Raw genomic sequence first — 15,609 nt, forward strand, 5'->3', positions numbered from 1 at the left:
ACCTTGATGAACCACAACACGAGGAGATTGAGGATTTCAATTGAACTGGGGTTACTCCATTTTTGTGAACGATTATAAAACCCAAGTTCACCAAGTCTTAAATAACAAGTAAATAAATAAATTTGATGCTGTTCAGTTTATTTGTACGTTTTCCAAAGGGAAGAAATCTTGATAAAAGAATCAGTTCCAGTACTTCATATGGAGTCCGTGTTCCTCAGACATGAATACGCACTCCATTGCCACTTTCAAGATGGCGGCGACCTAACGTCGTCTACGTATTGGAGGTCCTTAAGGAAAGCGGAACCAAAAAACCGGAACCCGGGTGTTTCCCAGATCTTAACTTCCTGTTGTGTTTTTCTGCCTTTCAAACCAGGAAGATGGATTTGTTGTCGAACAAATGGATTGTATATTTGGCATTATGTCTGTTTGTCGCTGGTAAGTTGAATTGTTAGACTGTCGAGTTTGTGGCGCTTTATGTCTAGCATTAGCTGAAGTATGTTTGACTTTTATTAGATTAGCTTGGTATAGTTCCTTGTGCCGTAGTTAGCTGGATGCTAGGCTAGTTAGCCGTAGCAACAGCTGCACTGTTTGTCTTTCAAATCTCCGTTTTATGCAAGTTTAGGAATTGCGTTGAGGGATGGGGGTAATTTTAGTACAGTTGCGTTCACATAAGACTGAAAAATGACCGTATTTTGTCTTGTCAAAGGTCAGAGTTGACTTTTAAGTCAATCAGAAACAACACTGAAGTTAGCTTTTGTTTTGGCACACCGGCAAGAGGTTGTTTAGCCGTTTTTAAGAAATCAGAACCACCTTTCAACTGGGTCTAATTCAAAGTCCTAAAGTACGTAGAGTATTTATACCGGACTTATGTAATTCTGCAGTAAACAATCACATTCCGGCGAGTACCGTACCGTTTGTGAGCTGGGAAACCTTTTTAATCTGTTTATGAAAACTCAAAAGGGCCTATGATCGAGGCTAGTCTTATAACTGAAGGATGTTTATTCTGTACAGAACAGAAAACATTTGTGAAGTTTGAATCCTCAATAAAGTACTTGGATTCATAAAATGTGAATTGCACGGAATACGTGTTACTTAAAAGATGTATTCATGTCATAATTAACATGAATACATGTAAAAGTAAAAACGTCCTACTTTGCAACTACTTTAATTAAATTATTTAAAAATATGATTTCTTCGCTGACAAGTCCTGCATTGTAAACTCACAATCTTGTATATTTTTATTTTTTCAACATTAAATGCAGGTTCTTCTTCTTGGCATTGCTAACAAAACAAACTATTTTGAATTATTTTAAACTATATACAATTTAAAATAATTCAGTTCAGGTTTGACCATTTTGTGATTTTATTTCTACATATATTTTGAACATTAGTTGTTCAAAGATAGAAAAACCCTTTAATGAATCGCCGAATCAGAAACCAACTTCAGCATGGTGACTTGGCATCAGTGTGACTGCTCGTGATTTTCCGCAGAGTTGAGATTCACTTCCACAATTTCAAACTAAACTTATTGTACTTTTTTAAATTTTATTTTAAAATACAAAAATCACTTTCAGAGAGTCAAGGCGTGTAGTGTTGCGAAGGAGCAATTTATTCCATATTTTCAATTTACAAGATGTAAAATAATAATAATAAAAACAAATCACTAAATGTTGAGCAAAAGTCATTTTACTGCCTCTTTAATTTTTTAAGGTTATAAACTTTGCTTAAACTTTTATCTGAGGTATGGACGTCATTACGCAGTTTTATGCCTGCTGAATGAATACACTTTGTTATTAATGGAGAAACATTATAATATACATTTCTGAACTGGCTGCCATTTCTTATCCAGATTAATTTAATCTTGAGTTCTTAAGGACAATTTTTATTAGTAAAAATCTCCTTTAGATTTTAAAAGGACATTTTATTTTGTTGTTGTGATGCAAAATTGATTTATGTCTGGACAGATGTCATCTTAAATGTAAATATATAGTATATGTTTTTAGAACAGCTGTAGTTTTGAAGCTATTTCTTCAAAAGTAGTTAAAGTTAATGTGGATTTATCTGTTTAATTGTTTTGAGGGGGAAAAGGAGGAAAGTAATGTCTTATTGTACTCTAATCTGGAATTAGTTTGTAATTCTAGTTATTATTCATCACTTATTGTTGAAAATATTCATCCATCTTTGCATCCAGATGTTGTTTCTGGCTCCATATTTAAAGCAAAATCTGCCATAAATTTACATTGTATCTTTAACTTTGATCATTGTAGTAAAACAATGACATTTTAACAAATGTATAATAGAGCATGTTAGTTTATCATTTGGTTTATACATTTTACACAACTAGTTGTTTCAGTGATAATGTCTGAAAAAGTGAATTATCTGTGTTAAATATCAAAAAACCTCTGAAAATAGTCTTCTATAATACATATAAATGTAAACTTAATTTTAGGGTTTTCTAATGATCACTTTGTGTTTTTTCTCTTTGCAGGTGTCAGTTGTAATTCAGTGGAAAACAAAATTTACGTCAAGCTCAACTACACTGTGCCGTGTGTTCGACTTCTTAATTCAACCCATCAAATAGGCTGTCAGTGTGAGTATAGCGGCACATATATGTGGCTTTATCTGCTTCTGACATTCAAAATATATGCAGCTTTTTATTTTTCCACCACATAAAGTTGCTGCAGTTTATTTTAAAGGTGTTTTGTCCACCTCCTTATGATTTGTGCCAGTAATTATGGAGGTAATCATTGCTACTTCATTTTCTTTATGGTTTCGCTCTTTGACACCAACAACCGTGTGACTGTTGTGGATAGAAAGAGCGCTGTAAAGGTTAAAGGTCATAGTAAAACACACATTCCTGCGATATAAATATTCAAGGATCATGATTTGATAAACTGTTCTTTCTGTGACAAAAACATCCCCAGAATCGATGCATTTTATTGATTTTTTTATAGTAAATTATTTGATGTAGTTGAAGACAAAGTACATTTTCAGGATGTTTTCTTGTTGTGTTTCTGTTCTGTTGCTGTTACTAATATTTAGTTCTGTCCGTTTAGCATCTTTGTCAGGCGATGTTGGAGTGCTCCATGTGCTTGAGTCAGAAGAAAACCTGGACTTTGTGCTTCGTACTGGCCGCAATCCTCCTTACATGGTCATCATGGAGTCTTCACTCTTTACCAGGTACGGTTCGTTGGTGACCCGTCGCCAGAGGGCAGAGGTTTATGAAAATGATTCATTATTAAAACTGAAAACTTGGTTTTCCAGCTCAAGGTTGGAGCTTTAAAACATTTATAAAAGAAACAGACATGACACTGTGATAAACATGAAGGAGTCTTCATGAATGTTCATGACTGTTGACATGAAGTGACATGACTACTTTTAATGCAAACTTGCATTGACAGTAATGACACAATAAGCAATAAATCAGTTAATTGTACGATAAATTAAAACAAGCTCAATAATTTCCATTTGCATGATTTATTGCTTTTCTCTTTTCTACCAAAAACTGGATGATAAAAAATCTTCAGTCTGGTGTTTTGGTCTCAATTAGTACTTTATCTGAAGGATAACGTCGTTTACAAAGACTTCATAATTCACTTTATTTTTTGTTTCTGTTGTTTTATTTATTTATTTTGGATATTTAAAGTGTTACCAAACTAATCTTAGGTACACTAAAAAAAACAATAAAAGTCTAAAAGTGGAAGGTAAAACACAAAGTATTCATCTTTTATCAACCATGTTTTCGCTTTAATTCAGTTTTATAGTGAATACAAGCGCAAATATCCGGTAGTTCTCCTCCAGAACAAATTTTAGTGAACTTATTTAGTAAACTTTGCAATTAAAAAAGACATTTCCAAACATGTATTAGGAATAAAAAACGAACGAGACGCATCCTGTATATATAATTTATTTCCCGTGTTGAATTGTCGTCCGTCAGATCCGTCATGATGAAGCTGAAGAACGGCTCCGGCAGGGTGGCCGGCGTCGCTGTGGTGGAGCCCACCTCCAACCCACCGAACGGCTTCTCCCCTCACACTCGCTGTCCCAACGAGAACACAGGTGGGTCGGACGTGTTGCCATGGAAACGGAAAAGGCAAATCGTCAAAGCAAAACCGATTACTTTAGGTTGAGTTCTTGGGATCATTTTGTTTTTTGTTGCAAAAGTTCAGAAGAGATGGAGTTCCAGTACTTTGCTTAGTGTAAGTTAAGACATTACTCTTTTGCAGAGTTGGGTAGTAACTGGTTACATTTACTTGAGTGATTTTATTATGAAGTATTTCTACTCTTGAGTAAAATTTCTGGATTTTCTACCCACTGAATGAAAAACAAACATGTTTTAACCAAAAACTCACCAGGCGCAGACACAGTTAGGATAATCTGGATGATTTTATTCACTTTTCCCCCTCTCCTCCCAGGTGTGTACTCGGAGAACTACGGTCCGGGTCTGGCCCACTGCAACACCACAAAGTGGAATCCCCTGGGCAACGGTTTATCCTACGAGGAGTTCGACTTTCCCATCTTCTCTATGAAAGACGACAACGACACGCAGCTCATACGGCAGGTAAAGACTCCAACAAGTAGCTCATTTTTTCTTCATTTCATAGCTATTCTAATGTTGCAGCACAAAATGACTTTGATCTTTAATATGTTTCACTGGGAAAATTTTTAGCATAAAGAAAAAAATGCAGATGTTGCACAGCAGCAAATTGTTTATGAAAAACAGCAAAATCCAAATAGTTTTGATCTAGTTTCTTGTGCAAATGTTTTAGTACGGTTGAAATAAGACAAACATAACTTAGAAATAATTTTTCAGCAAAAATAGGAGCTTGTTTTAAGTCAATGATTTCTTAATATTGATGGAAAAAATATTAGTTCTAAGTGAAATAAACTGCCAGTGGAACAAGACATTTTCATCAATATTAAGGAAGTATTTCCTTAAATGAAGCTCATATTTTTGCTGAAAAATTAGCTGTAAGTTAGTTTTGTTTTATTTCAACCGTACTAAGATATTTGTACTAGGAGCTACACCAAAGTCGGATTTGCATCATATTTCCTTCTGTGTGAGAAACTACAAAGAAGTTGTGTTTTCTGTCTGCTTCCTTGGGAACAATGCCACAGTTTGGCGAATGTGTTTGCTTCTCTCCGTTCTCAGTGCTACATGGATCACAACCGTCCCGTGAACGGCAGCCACCCTCAGTACCCTCTCTGCGCCATGCAGCTTTCCTCCCACATGTCTGCCGTCACCAACACGCCCACCTGCATGAGGAGAAACAGCATCAACTTTAGCATGAGTAATGGTCAGCCTGGTAATCCCACAGCATCGCAAAAGTCAAAACAATAGCTTAAGTACTCTTCGAGTACCGATATGTGGTTGTTTTGAACTTTATTGGGCATTTCCTGGATTATTTATTCATCCTAAATGCTGTGATACGGTGAAAACATTTCATTAACTCGATTTATTGGTGATTACTTCTAATCTATTATTTTTGCTTGCTTCTCCTGTTAGAGATGGTGTGTGATCCTTTGAGTGACCAGAATATTTGGGCCCCTAGTAAACCTCTGAACATCACACAAAATGGCCACAAGGCAGATGAGAGTGTGATCATCGTATCAGCCAGGGTGAGTCTGAAACACAATAAGAAAGACTTTTACTTTCTCAGAAACTGCCTGCTGATTCTCATGTGAGGGAAGCAGCTGCTGTCACATGACTGCAAGCGTAAGCTAGTGAATACTCTTGATCCAGCGTCATTTCTGTACATTTTTCTCCTGAAAAGACAGAATTTTCTGCAAATGTGTTGCTGAATTCACCTTTGAAAACACCAGCTGGTCTGGAAGTGTATTTTATTTTATTCCAAAAGGGGAAAATAAAACATATATAAAAAAAGAAATTGTGATTGAACCTTGCATTACAGCAAAGGAAGGTAGATTTATTTCTGTAGCGCATTTCAGTACCAAGATGAATCAAAGTGCTTTAAATGATGAAAATGTAAAACAATAAATAAAAAAGATTTAATTGCAGTAGCAAAACAAAGAAATGAAATAAAAAATTGGAATAAAAGTTAATTTAAAGAAATAACCTTGAAGTATCCCAGAAGACATGTCTTTTATTTCTTAAAAGAAATGTATATTTCTTTTAAGAAATATACATTTCTTATAAGAAATGTATATTCTTTTAAGATTCAAGATAGTCAAAGTCCTACATTTCCCAGAATGCAACTGATAGCAGCTTGGAGTATGTTTTAAATAAACGTGGCAGAAAATATATAATTTTCTCAGCGTCTAATCATGTTGTGTTTGCTTTTTTGTCACTTTTACATAAACTACACATTTATGTAAAACAGAAACATTTATGTCTTTATATGTCTTCCTCATATCCAGAAGATTTTCTCTATTTTTGAACTTTTCATGTGGGAGTTTATAGCCACGTTATCAGCTGATAAGTTGGAGAATAAATAAATGAATCAGCTGATTTTCCTCTTCTTTCGTGTCTGCAGCTCGACAGCAGGTCCTTCTTCTCTGAGATCGGCCCCGGGGCGGAGAGCGCGGCCTCAGGCCTCGTCACTCTGCTGGCGGCGGCTCACGCTCTGAGAAACGCCACGCAGGACGCTCAGCTGGACCGGACCATCTTCTACACTTTCTTCCACGGGGTTTGTTCACTCCCCGTCTTTAACAAACACCAAGTTGGATTTACTTTCTGCATTTTAAACTGTCGTTGTACTTTAAACCCAGGAAACGTTTGACTACATCGGCAGTTCGAAAATGGTTTACGATATGGAGAAAAATCAGTTCCCGATAGATCTGGACAACGTCCACTCTGTGCTGGAGATTGGACAGGTGCGTTTTGGAAAGCTTGTTTTTTGTCCTTCTTTATAAGTTGTGAGGCAAAATAAACCAGTTTCTAATTCTGCATGTTTTGTTTGAACTCCTAAAGATCAATATTGGTGCTTAGTGCTGGGTGATATGGATCAATTATTGTAACGATTAATCTATTAATCGGAAAAAAAAAATCTAGAGATATTCATTTAACCATTTAAGCCTTTTTTATACAATATTAGAAACGCATTAAAATATGCAAATAACTGTTTTTAAGTAAGAAAATTAATATTTTATTGCATAAAATACAATAACTGAGCAATTAATCATGATTAATCTGAAATTCGATATCAGTATCTATCACAATATTAAATAACTATTTTTGTCAGTATTTAATGTCTCTAGAGTTATTAGGTGATATGTAAAGATATTAGAAGGTTATTTTTGATTTTAGAAGGTTATCGTGATCAAACTTCATACAACTGCTTGGATAAATAAAAGAGACATATTATTTTTAAACAAAAATATGAACTCATAATGGAAAATGGACATTATTTATTATCATTATTAACCTTTATGTCATCAGAAAATCAAATTGAGTTTAAAAATCTCTTGCAAGAGAATCCCAGACAATATTGGCTCAAATTCTTTTACTTATGCAAAATAAAAATATTTGCATTCAGATATAAATGTTAAATATTTAATATATTTTTATAGTTTTAACATGCAGCTCAATCAGGGTTTTAGATTTTTAAGAATCACAACGTATGCTCTTGTGCAAACTGTATTATTCTGACAGCAAAATTAATCCTGTTTTTGTAATAATCAAACAGTTTTTCACCATTTACATTTTCTCCTGTTTGTGATGTCACTTTTATGTTATATTACTTGAGTGGCTTTATTTTTCCTTGTAGATAAAGTAAGTGAAGTGAATTTATCTGCAGTGATTAATTATGTTTAATCGTCTTTTCCAGGTGGGATTTTATTCCAGCTCCAACCTCTGGCTCCACACGGATCCGGTCTCTATGAGGAACAGCAGCATTCAGAAAGAGGTTTGTTCTACATTAAACCAGAAGTTTACATACGCCAACTAAAAACACACACATTTTCTTTCTCTTTTAAAGAGAAAAAAAAGCTTTGGTTCAGTTATATTACAGCTTTATTCGGGTATTATTATGATTTTATTCTCATATTTCGTTTAGTTCTTCTCAATTCCCCTAATAGTACATCATGGAAACCAGAGATTATTTCTGACAGCAGAAGAGAAACTCAGACAGCGACAGAAAAGAGTCACACCTAATATTTATAGTTATTGACGGGTTTCGACTCATCCGGTGAGTCGGCCTGCAGCAGCTCTGCTGTTTCACTGAGGTTTCTTTCATTCTGCATTTGCACAGTCTTGTTAAATTGCAGCAATTTAACACATTAATAAATGTGTCTTAATAAATGTGTTAAATTGACCCCAAAATGTTATGAAAACTAGACGCCTTTCTTAAAATGCAAAATTCGTTTTACGTTTTGGATCTAATATGCACATCATCTCTTTTCTAAAACCAAAAAATTGGATTACCTTCTTGATTTTAGTTTTCTTTTTTTCTTTTTTTTGGCTCGCAAATCGCTGATTTTGCCCACATGACAAAAAGTTTAGACACCCCTACTTTAGAAAGTAAGGTAACTCTTTATTTGAAGGGGTGTGCATAAGACTGACATGACACTGTCATAAACATAACACCTGTTATTAACATGAAAGAGTCCTTATAAACGTTTATAACGGTTATAATGAAGTGTGATTTGGTAAATAATGACACTCTTAATGCAAAGTTTACACTTTTCATGGAGTTTTCATGCAAATTTTAATGGAACTTTGCATTAAAAGTGTCATTATTTACAGAGTAATACAAAGTTTACATGTTTAATGGACTTTTAGTGCAACTTTTAGTACAACTTTGTGATAAGAGTAAATATTTACAGAATAACACTTAATGACAACAGTTATAAACATTTATGAAGACTCCTTCATTTCATGTCAGTCTTATGCACAACCCTTCAAATAAAGTGTTTCTGTCAGTAAATGTGTAGATACAGAGATCACAGTTGGATTCCTCTTTGTTGATCCGCCTCAGGTGAAGGACCTGATCGCCAACCTGAACTCGGCCGCTGTAGGTTTAAACGTCTCTGTGAAGGAACCCGGCGTCACCCAGCCGCTGCCGCCTTCGTCCTTCCAGAGGTTCCTGCGAGCCCGGCCGTTCCCCGGCGTCGTCATTGAGGACTACAACTCCAGCTTCTCCAACAAGTATTAGTGTTTTCATCTAGAGAACTCTCTCTCTTTGGAGCATGTTGCTGCTGCTGGGTTTGGTGGTGTCGGATGCTGATTTGTGTCTGTGTGCAGGTACTTCCAGAGCATGTTTGACAACGCAGACAGTTTGAACGTCTTGTACCCTCCGAACCTGACGCCAGAGGAGCAGCTGAACCACGTCACGGACACCGCAAAGGTCAGAAGGTTTATGACTCACTGTAGTTCAATAAAACACCCAAGTTGGACATTAAATCAATAACAGTATATCATGATAAACCTGTGATCAATATTAATAGATAATATTCAATATTTATAATATTCACTGAACTCCGATCCAGAACCGAAAGGTTTTAGCTGCTCAAAACCTTGTGCTCACTGATCGAGGAATCAGCCCACTCACTCTTTGGTTACCTAGCAACAACCTGCTGAGTAACTGGTGGTTACCTAGCAACAACCTGCTGAGTAAGTGGTGGTTACCTAGCAACAACCTGTTGAGTAACTGGTGGAACAGCAGTTTAAGGAGAACATTATAAACTGCTGTTCATTCTTTCATATGTTTTTTCAATGAATCATTCATTCATTTATCCATCCACTAACTGTTTATCCACCCATCCATTCATCCATTCATACCAGCTGTGGTTGAGCTGCATCTATAATCTTAGTTTCTGTTTCTTCTCAGTCTCTGGCTGAAGTGGCGACCATGGTGGCTCGAGCTCTGTTTCTTCAGGCTGGAGGAGAGAAAACGCAGATCAGCAGCATTAAAGCCGACGAACTCACGGTAAGACTGTGAACTGCATTAATGACTTAAAATACTCAATACTGCAGTACAAGGTAAATTCATTCATTTACACATTTACTGTTTATTTTATTCACACTTTCACAGTTTATGCATCTAAAACAAAAACTAGGTCGTCATTGAAAGTTGATTTATTAGTTGTGGATTAAATGCATTTCACATGTTTACGTTTAGTTCTAACAATAAGTTGAACATAACTTTTTTTAATGTTTTAGTCCAGAATTACTATGCTTTGGATTCCAACTCTACAAATTATAAATAACAGTCCTAATGAAAATAAGGCACACCATATTTTAAATTCTAGGTTTATTTTATATTGAATTATTTTTTTTTTTTTCCACAAACTTTTCCATTCTGAAATATTGTTTTTTTACTGTTTTGTCGCATCAAACTAACTCTGGTATCTGACAAGTAGACGCACAATGAATACAAAAAGTTTTGTTGATATAAAATGACATTAGATATTCTCTTTAAGGCTTTTCTCATTTATCAGAAATGTTGTCACTTTGTCTCAGGTGAGCCGAATGCTGTACAGTTTCCTGATATCGTCGAATAACTCCTGGACACAAGAGATTGTAGCCCCGAAGGACATTGTTCATCTCAGTAAGTTAGCTTTGCTTTTGTTTTGTTTTTTAAACAAAAAATAAATATTTTTCTCTTCTTGAACAAAGTGCCTCAAAGTAATAATGCCCCTGGATCTTTTCACGTTTTGTCTCATTATAACCACCAACTTTTTCATAAGTATTTTGCTGCGACCAGCACAAAGTAGTGCAAACTTTATGGCATAACATTGCTGCCATAAACCCTGAGGATGTGCAGTTTTATTAAGCAATTACAACTGCACACTTGTTAATACAGTCGTTTCAATTTATTTGTGGGCACATGAACTCAAATAAGAGTAAAAAAGTGAATAACTGATCAAATTATCAATCATTTAATATTTAAAAATTACACCATCAGACAGACCCAAAATATTCAGTTAAGTGGAAATTTTGATATTTTAAGAATGAAAATTACAATAATTCATGTAAGTAACAAAAAATAACAAAGTCAGGCAAAAGAAAATGTTTCCAAATAATTTTCTTTCAATAAAAAACTTAGGAAACTTTAAGAAAAACTGCAGGTGTGCCTCTGTGTCTGGTGAAATTTTGTTTTTCATTCGGTGGGTAGAAGATCCAGAAATTTTACTCAAGTAAGAGCAGAGATGTTTCTTAATAAAATGTACATTTTTTTCAAAAAAAGCTACTCAGGTAAATGTAATTGAGTAACTAGCTACTGGCCAACTCTGCAACCAGAGCAGGATGAAGGATAACAATAAATTAAGGAAAATTAAAGAAAAAATTAACAAACTTTTTGCTTCCTTACCTCCTTATTCTTCTTCTTTTCTTTGAATCAGCATCACATTAATAATAATAATAATAATAATAATAATAATAATAATATACGTCTTTTAAAACCAGACAGTGTACAACTCAAACATAAACAACACAATTCGATCTGCTGTCCCAGATGAAAGCAGAAGCTAATTTGGATCCTCAGCCACTTACAACATAAATACACAATATAGATGTACAAAGTGCTGCGTTCACGGACCTGTGAATAAATGGAAATGCCTGCAATCAGAAAGGTATGCGGCGTTTTGATCGCTTAATAGACTCCTCAGGGTTTTTGGCAGGAATGTGATGCCATAAAAATTGTGACATAGAATGAAAATGGTTGAGACCTTTTTACCTATTTATTCATCTTATTTTTAATTTATTTATTAATTACTTTACTTATTTACTTAGTCTTAACATCCTAATTGTTCCGTTTCTTTGAGATTTTAATTTTGTTTTTCTTTATTTGTGCACAATGACATTTAAAGGAATTCTGAATCTGACTCTGAATAAAATCCAGTGCAGCCCTGTCCTTTAAAAGTCACCAGATTAGTAAATAATTAACTTTTTGGGTTCCGATGTGAGAAAATGTGCAAATTCAGGGGTTAATTAATCATTTTCCAAGCCACTGAGTTAAGACACTTTGGATATTTATGGTGATTAAAACAGACTTTTCTCTCAGACAACAACACGGTGAACTTCTACATCAGTGTGGAGCAGCAGGCCAGCTTACCGACTATTCTGGCCAAGTACCTGTTGGCTAACCTGACTGGGAGCGTCGTCAACGTGACGCAGGAAAACTGCAGGAACCAGAAAGAGAGCGAAGACGATAAGGAGAGCAAGCATGTGAGATTAACAGCTGCTTTTATGCCCAAACGTTGACTTAATTCTGATAATTCTGCAGAAATCAAGTAAATTTAAAGGTTGGAGTAAAATTAGAATGACAAGAAAGGAAAAAATGTAGTTCTTAGGAATAACAATTTACACATAGCAGCACATTTATTTACCACCTCCAAACTTCTTCTTCTTCTTCTTCCTTTAGTTGTACAACTACATCTGGGTTCAGGGTGCAGCGCTCCCTAACAGTACAGAGCGGGACGGATTCTGCGTCCGCTCCACGGTGCGTTGGTCCAGAGCCATATCCCCGGCCTTCGAGCTGGAGAACTACACCACCAGCGAGTATTCGACATGGACGGAGTCCAGGTGGAAGGAAATCAAAGGACGCATATTCCTGGTGGCCAGCCACGACCTGGAGGTAAATCAGTTATTGATTTTTAAAAATTAACTTATTTATTGTGATGTAAACAAATCTGGTGAACAGACACAGAAACGAAACAAAATGAGCAGAAAGAAATCCAGAAACATCCCATTGCAGTCATTTATTCATACGTTTCATTTTTTAAATTTTAACCTAATTTTTAAGTCCAACACTGCTGACAAAGAGGCTAGCTTTCTGGAGCTTATAGATGAAACTCATCTATTGTCTTCTATTCGGAAAGTTCTAGAAAAATCTAGAAATATACATCTGATATTTTGCAGTAGAGGTTTTTGTAGGAATCCTGGACGTATGAGTCTGTTTCATATCACCTTTTCATTCAGGAATCTGTCAGAATCACCTGAAACTCCAAACATTTTCTGTCTGAGTCTTGACGTTTTGCAGCAGAACATACCTGAACTACCAGCGATAATGCAGCTCCATGCAATAAACATAAATCTGTCCAGATGTGACAGAGCCAGATCGTATTTCTTGAAGGCGTTTCAAGTCTCTGCACGCTCACCGCAGCATCGGGCTGAACTGAATCAGGGCCCCTCATCTGCTATCACCTCCTCACTTCAGGTGGAATTTTAAATAGGGACTCCTTGCACAACGTGTCGGTTAAATTTAATGAGTCCAAACTTTTCCCCCTCGGAGCAGAGAACAGAAAGTGGTTACCCTGCTCACAGTTAGCTTTAGTCTTTAGCTTCAACCGAAAACAATTAGAGAGATGAGTCAATTTACAGAGAACAGTGACGTATTTATGTAAAATGACAGTAATAGGATGACTACACAGTGCAGTCCAGTCCAAACATCTTCAGTCTTTTGTTTATGTTTTTCATCCAAGCAGCCAGACTTTCTTTTAGTCTATTAAAATGATTTTAATCAGCAGGTCACTTGCTTTGACTTATTTTTAAGTTTCCAAAAATAAGGTGTTTTTTGGAAACCCCTTATTTTAAAAAGGGTTTCCAAAAAGCTAGTGCTAAAGACTGGCTGCTTAACACGATTTTCTTTTTTTTTTAGCTTTCCAGTGTTTGAGAATATATATTTCAGTGCCTAATTTAGTTATGTGATGTTGGCAAATGTTATGCTTGAAATTTTTATTTAAAATATGCCTCTTTTATTTATCCAAAGCAGTTGTATAATGTTTGATGACATAAACAATACAAGTACATAAATATCAATGGTATTCACTGTAGTACTTACTCCAGAACTAGCAACATTAGCTTAGCCAATGTAGCTTTTATGTGCTAGCTAAGATGGACATGTAGCCTACATGTTTTTTACTACGTGTTCTTACTCTGCCAGTCACCAGAAGCTTGTTATTCACATGGAGAGTTCGTAGTTCCTTTACAAATCTGATGAAAAATGGATTTTAGGCCCTGGAAGCTCCTCCATGGTGGAAACACTCTTCCTGTTCAGTAGGTAGTGAACGACATCGTAGTAGAAGATCAGAGGCAGATTGTTCACATCGTCAGACATGTTTTCATTCTCCATATGGGTTAATCCTGACAGCAGACATTTTGTTGTTATACCTTTCTCTTGCACTTTGGCGAAGAGTGTCAATATGCTTTCCTTTTGTTGGTTCATCTGTGTTTGCCTACCAAAATGGCGCGGATCACTTCCTGTTCAGACTTCTGCGTTCTGGCCCTTCAACTTGAGCTCTTTCTCCTGCAGATGCTGACGCTCGGCGTGGGGATCGGCGTGCTGCTCTCCTCACTCCTGCTGACCTACATCATGAGCTCCAAGGCCGACATCCTCTTCAGCTCGGGGAGGGAGCCCACCAGCGCCACCTACTGATCCGCAGGGAGTCGTCTCTGGCCCGCCACCACTACACTCCTCCTCCTACTACTACAATAACCGCTAGTACTACTTCTGTCCCACGCAGACTTTAAAACTCAGCAAGCGAAGGTACACAGACGGCTTCGCCTCGGCTGAACTCGGGGCGCTGGTTCTGACTCCGTGTTCATGGACTCGCTCAGGTGAGGCTTGACGCCAGGACCGGAGTGGACCGGATGGATCTGGACTCTTCAGGAACAGGAAACACTGGTCGGGCACCAGCGGCGCCCTGTCAGTGGACAAGATGTTTATATTTCTCTGGAGTTTTGGTTTTTCTTTGGTTTTCACCTTTTTAATGTCGAGGAATGTTTTTGTTTACTGTGTCACGGGACCGGCACTAAACAGTGAGCATGTGAGAAGCTGCCTGATTGATTTAGAGTAATTTTGAGGGTGTGTGTGTGTGTGTGTGTGTGAACTTTGGGGATTGCAATGGTATGTGCAATACTGTAGCTGTCTTCTGTGTAAATGTAGTTAAATTATCAGCTGTAATGATTCAAAAACCACTTTTTGAGCCAATGATTGGTTAGTAAAAATCAAATGTATGCTTTAAACTGACCTAGAAAGGATGATGTTAGGACATTTATACTGTTTATGCCACTACATGTGCGTGTAGTGTTTTATTTCTTTTAACATTCGGAGGGGAGAAGATCTTGATCCAGCTGGAAAAAATCTGGAAATTTTGAGTTTTAATACTGAAGATGTTCCTGGTACTTTTGCTCTGCACTCCCTTGAATTTCTCTAATTTTTTTTTCCAACAATCTTAGAATAACTTTTTGGAGATTTTGACCATTTTGTAGATAAAATGGCTGGAATAAAACATGCATTGTGAGATCTTGAAGACAAAAAAAAAATAAACATTTGCTTCTTCTTTTTTTTTTTTAACTCCAAGGCTTTGGTGTGTTTTTAATATCTTACATGTTGCAGCTATTTGAAACAAATCCTTTACGCTGATAGTGGAGTTTTATAAACTGCAGTAATAATACTGTGGCTTCTGTTTTACCACATAACCCATAAAAACTGGTTTGGATCCGTGTCGTTTTATTAGAACTTACAAGTTTTCCAGATTCCTTTATAACCTTATGTGGACACAGGATTCCCGCAGCCACATCCAAAGCGGCTCGTTAGCTAGCGGCTTTCGGTGACGCCTGTTTACTTTAATAGGATTAATATTTTGCAAGAACAAGGCGGCAGTGTTGATGTTCTGCAGGGAAACGGTCACCATGACGACACAACG

General features: G+C 36.4%; 1 protein-coding gene across 3 annotated transcripts; it reads left to right on the forward strand.

The window, feature by feature from the left end:
- Positions 1-310: 310 nt before the first annotated feature.
- On the forward strand, positions 311-15,257 carry ncstn (nicastrin). 3 transcript variants are annotated; one of them, XM_014967454.2, is made up of 17 exons: positions 311-435; positions 2,489-2,590; positions 3,057-3,180; positions 3,938-4,059; positions 4,416-4,561; positions 5,153-5,306; positions 5,507-5,619; positions 6,495-6,647; positions 6,730-6,834; positions 7,788-7,865; positions 8,937-9,106; positions 9,203-9,305; positions 9,789-9,887; positions 10,421-10,508; positions 11,964-12,127; positions 12,324-12,536; positions 14,214-15,257. In XM_014967454.2, the coding sequence occupies exons 1-17, from the start codon at positions 378-380 to the stop codon at positions 14,334-14,336; spliced, it is 2,115 nt and encodes a 704-aa protein (XP_014822940.2). In that variant the 5' UTR covers positions 311-377; the 3' UTR covers positions 14,337-15,257. The 3 variants fall into 3 exon arrangements, with proteins under 3 accessions (XP_014822940.2, XP_014822941.2, XP_014822942.2); XM_014967455.2 differs by having other exon boundaries at positions 5,153-5,297; XM_014967456.2 differs by having other exon boundaries at positions 5,153-5,291.
- The last annotated feature ends 352 nt before the right edge of the window (positions 15,258-15,609 follow it).

The sequence above is a fragment of the Poecilia mexicana genome, unplaced genomic scaffold, assembly GCF_051168715.1.
Source record: "Poecilia mexicana isolate PSO_F unplaced genomic scaffold, ASM5116871v1 scaffold_17, whole genome shotgun sequence".
NCBI lineage: Eukaryota > Metazoa > Chordata > Actinopteri > Cyprinodontiformes > Poeciliidae > Poecilia > Poecilia mexicana.

Coding starts and splice junctions, on each gene's coding strand:
- ncstn (XM_014967454.2), top strand. CDS start 378: ATGGATTTGTTGTCGAACAAATGGATTGTATATTTGGCATTATGTCTG. Junction 436..2,488: donor ATTATGTCTGTTTGTCGCTG/GTAAGTTGAATT, acceptor TTCTCTTTGCAG/GTGTCAGTTGTAATTCAGTG. Junction 2,591..3,056: donor CCATCAAATAGGCTGTCAGT/GTGAGTATAGCG, acceptor CTGTCCGTTTAG/CATCTTTGTCAGGCGATGTT.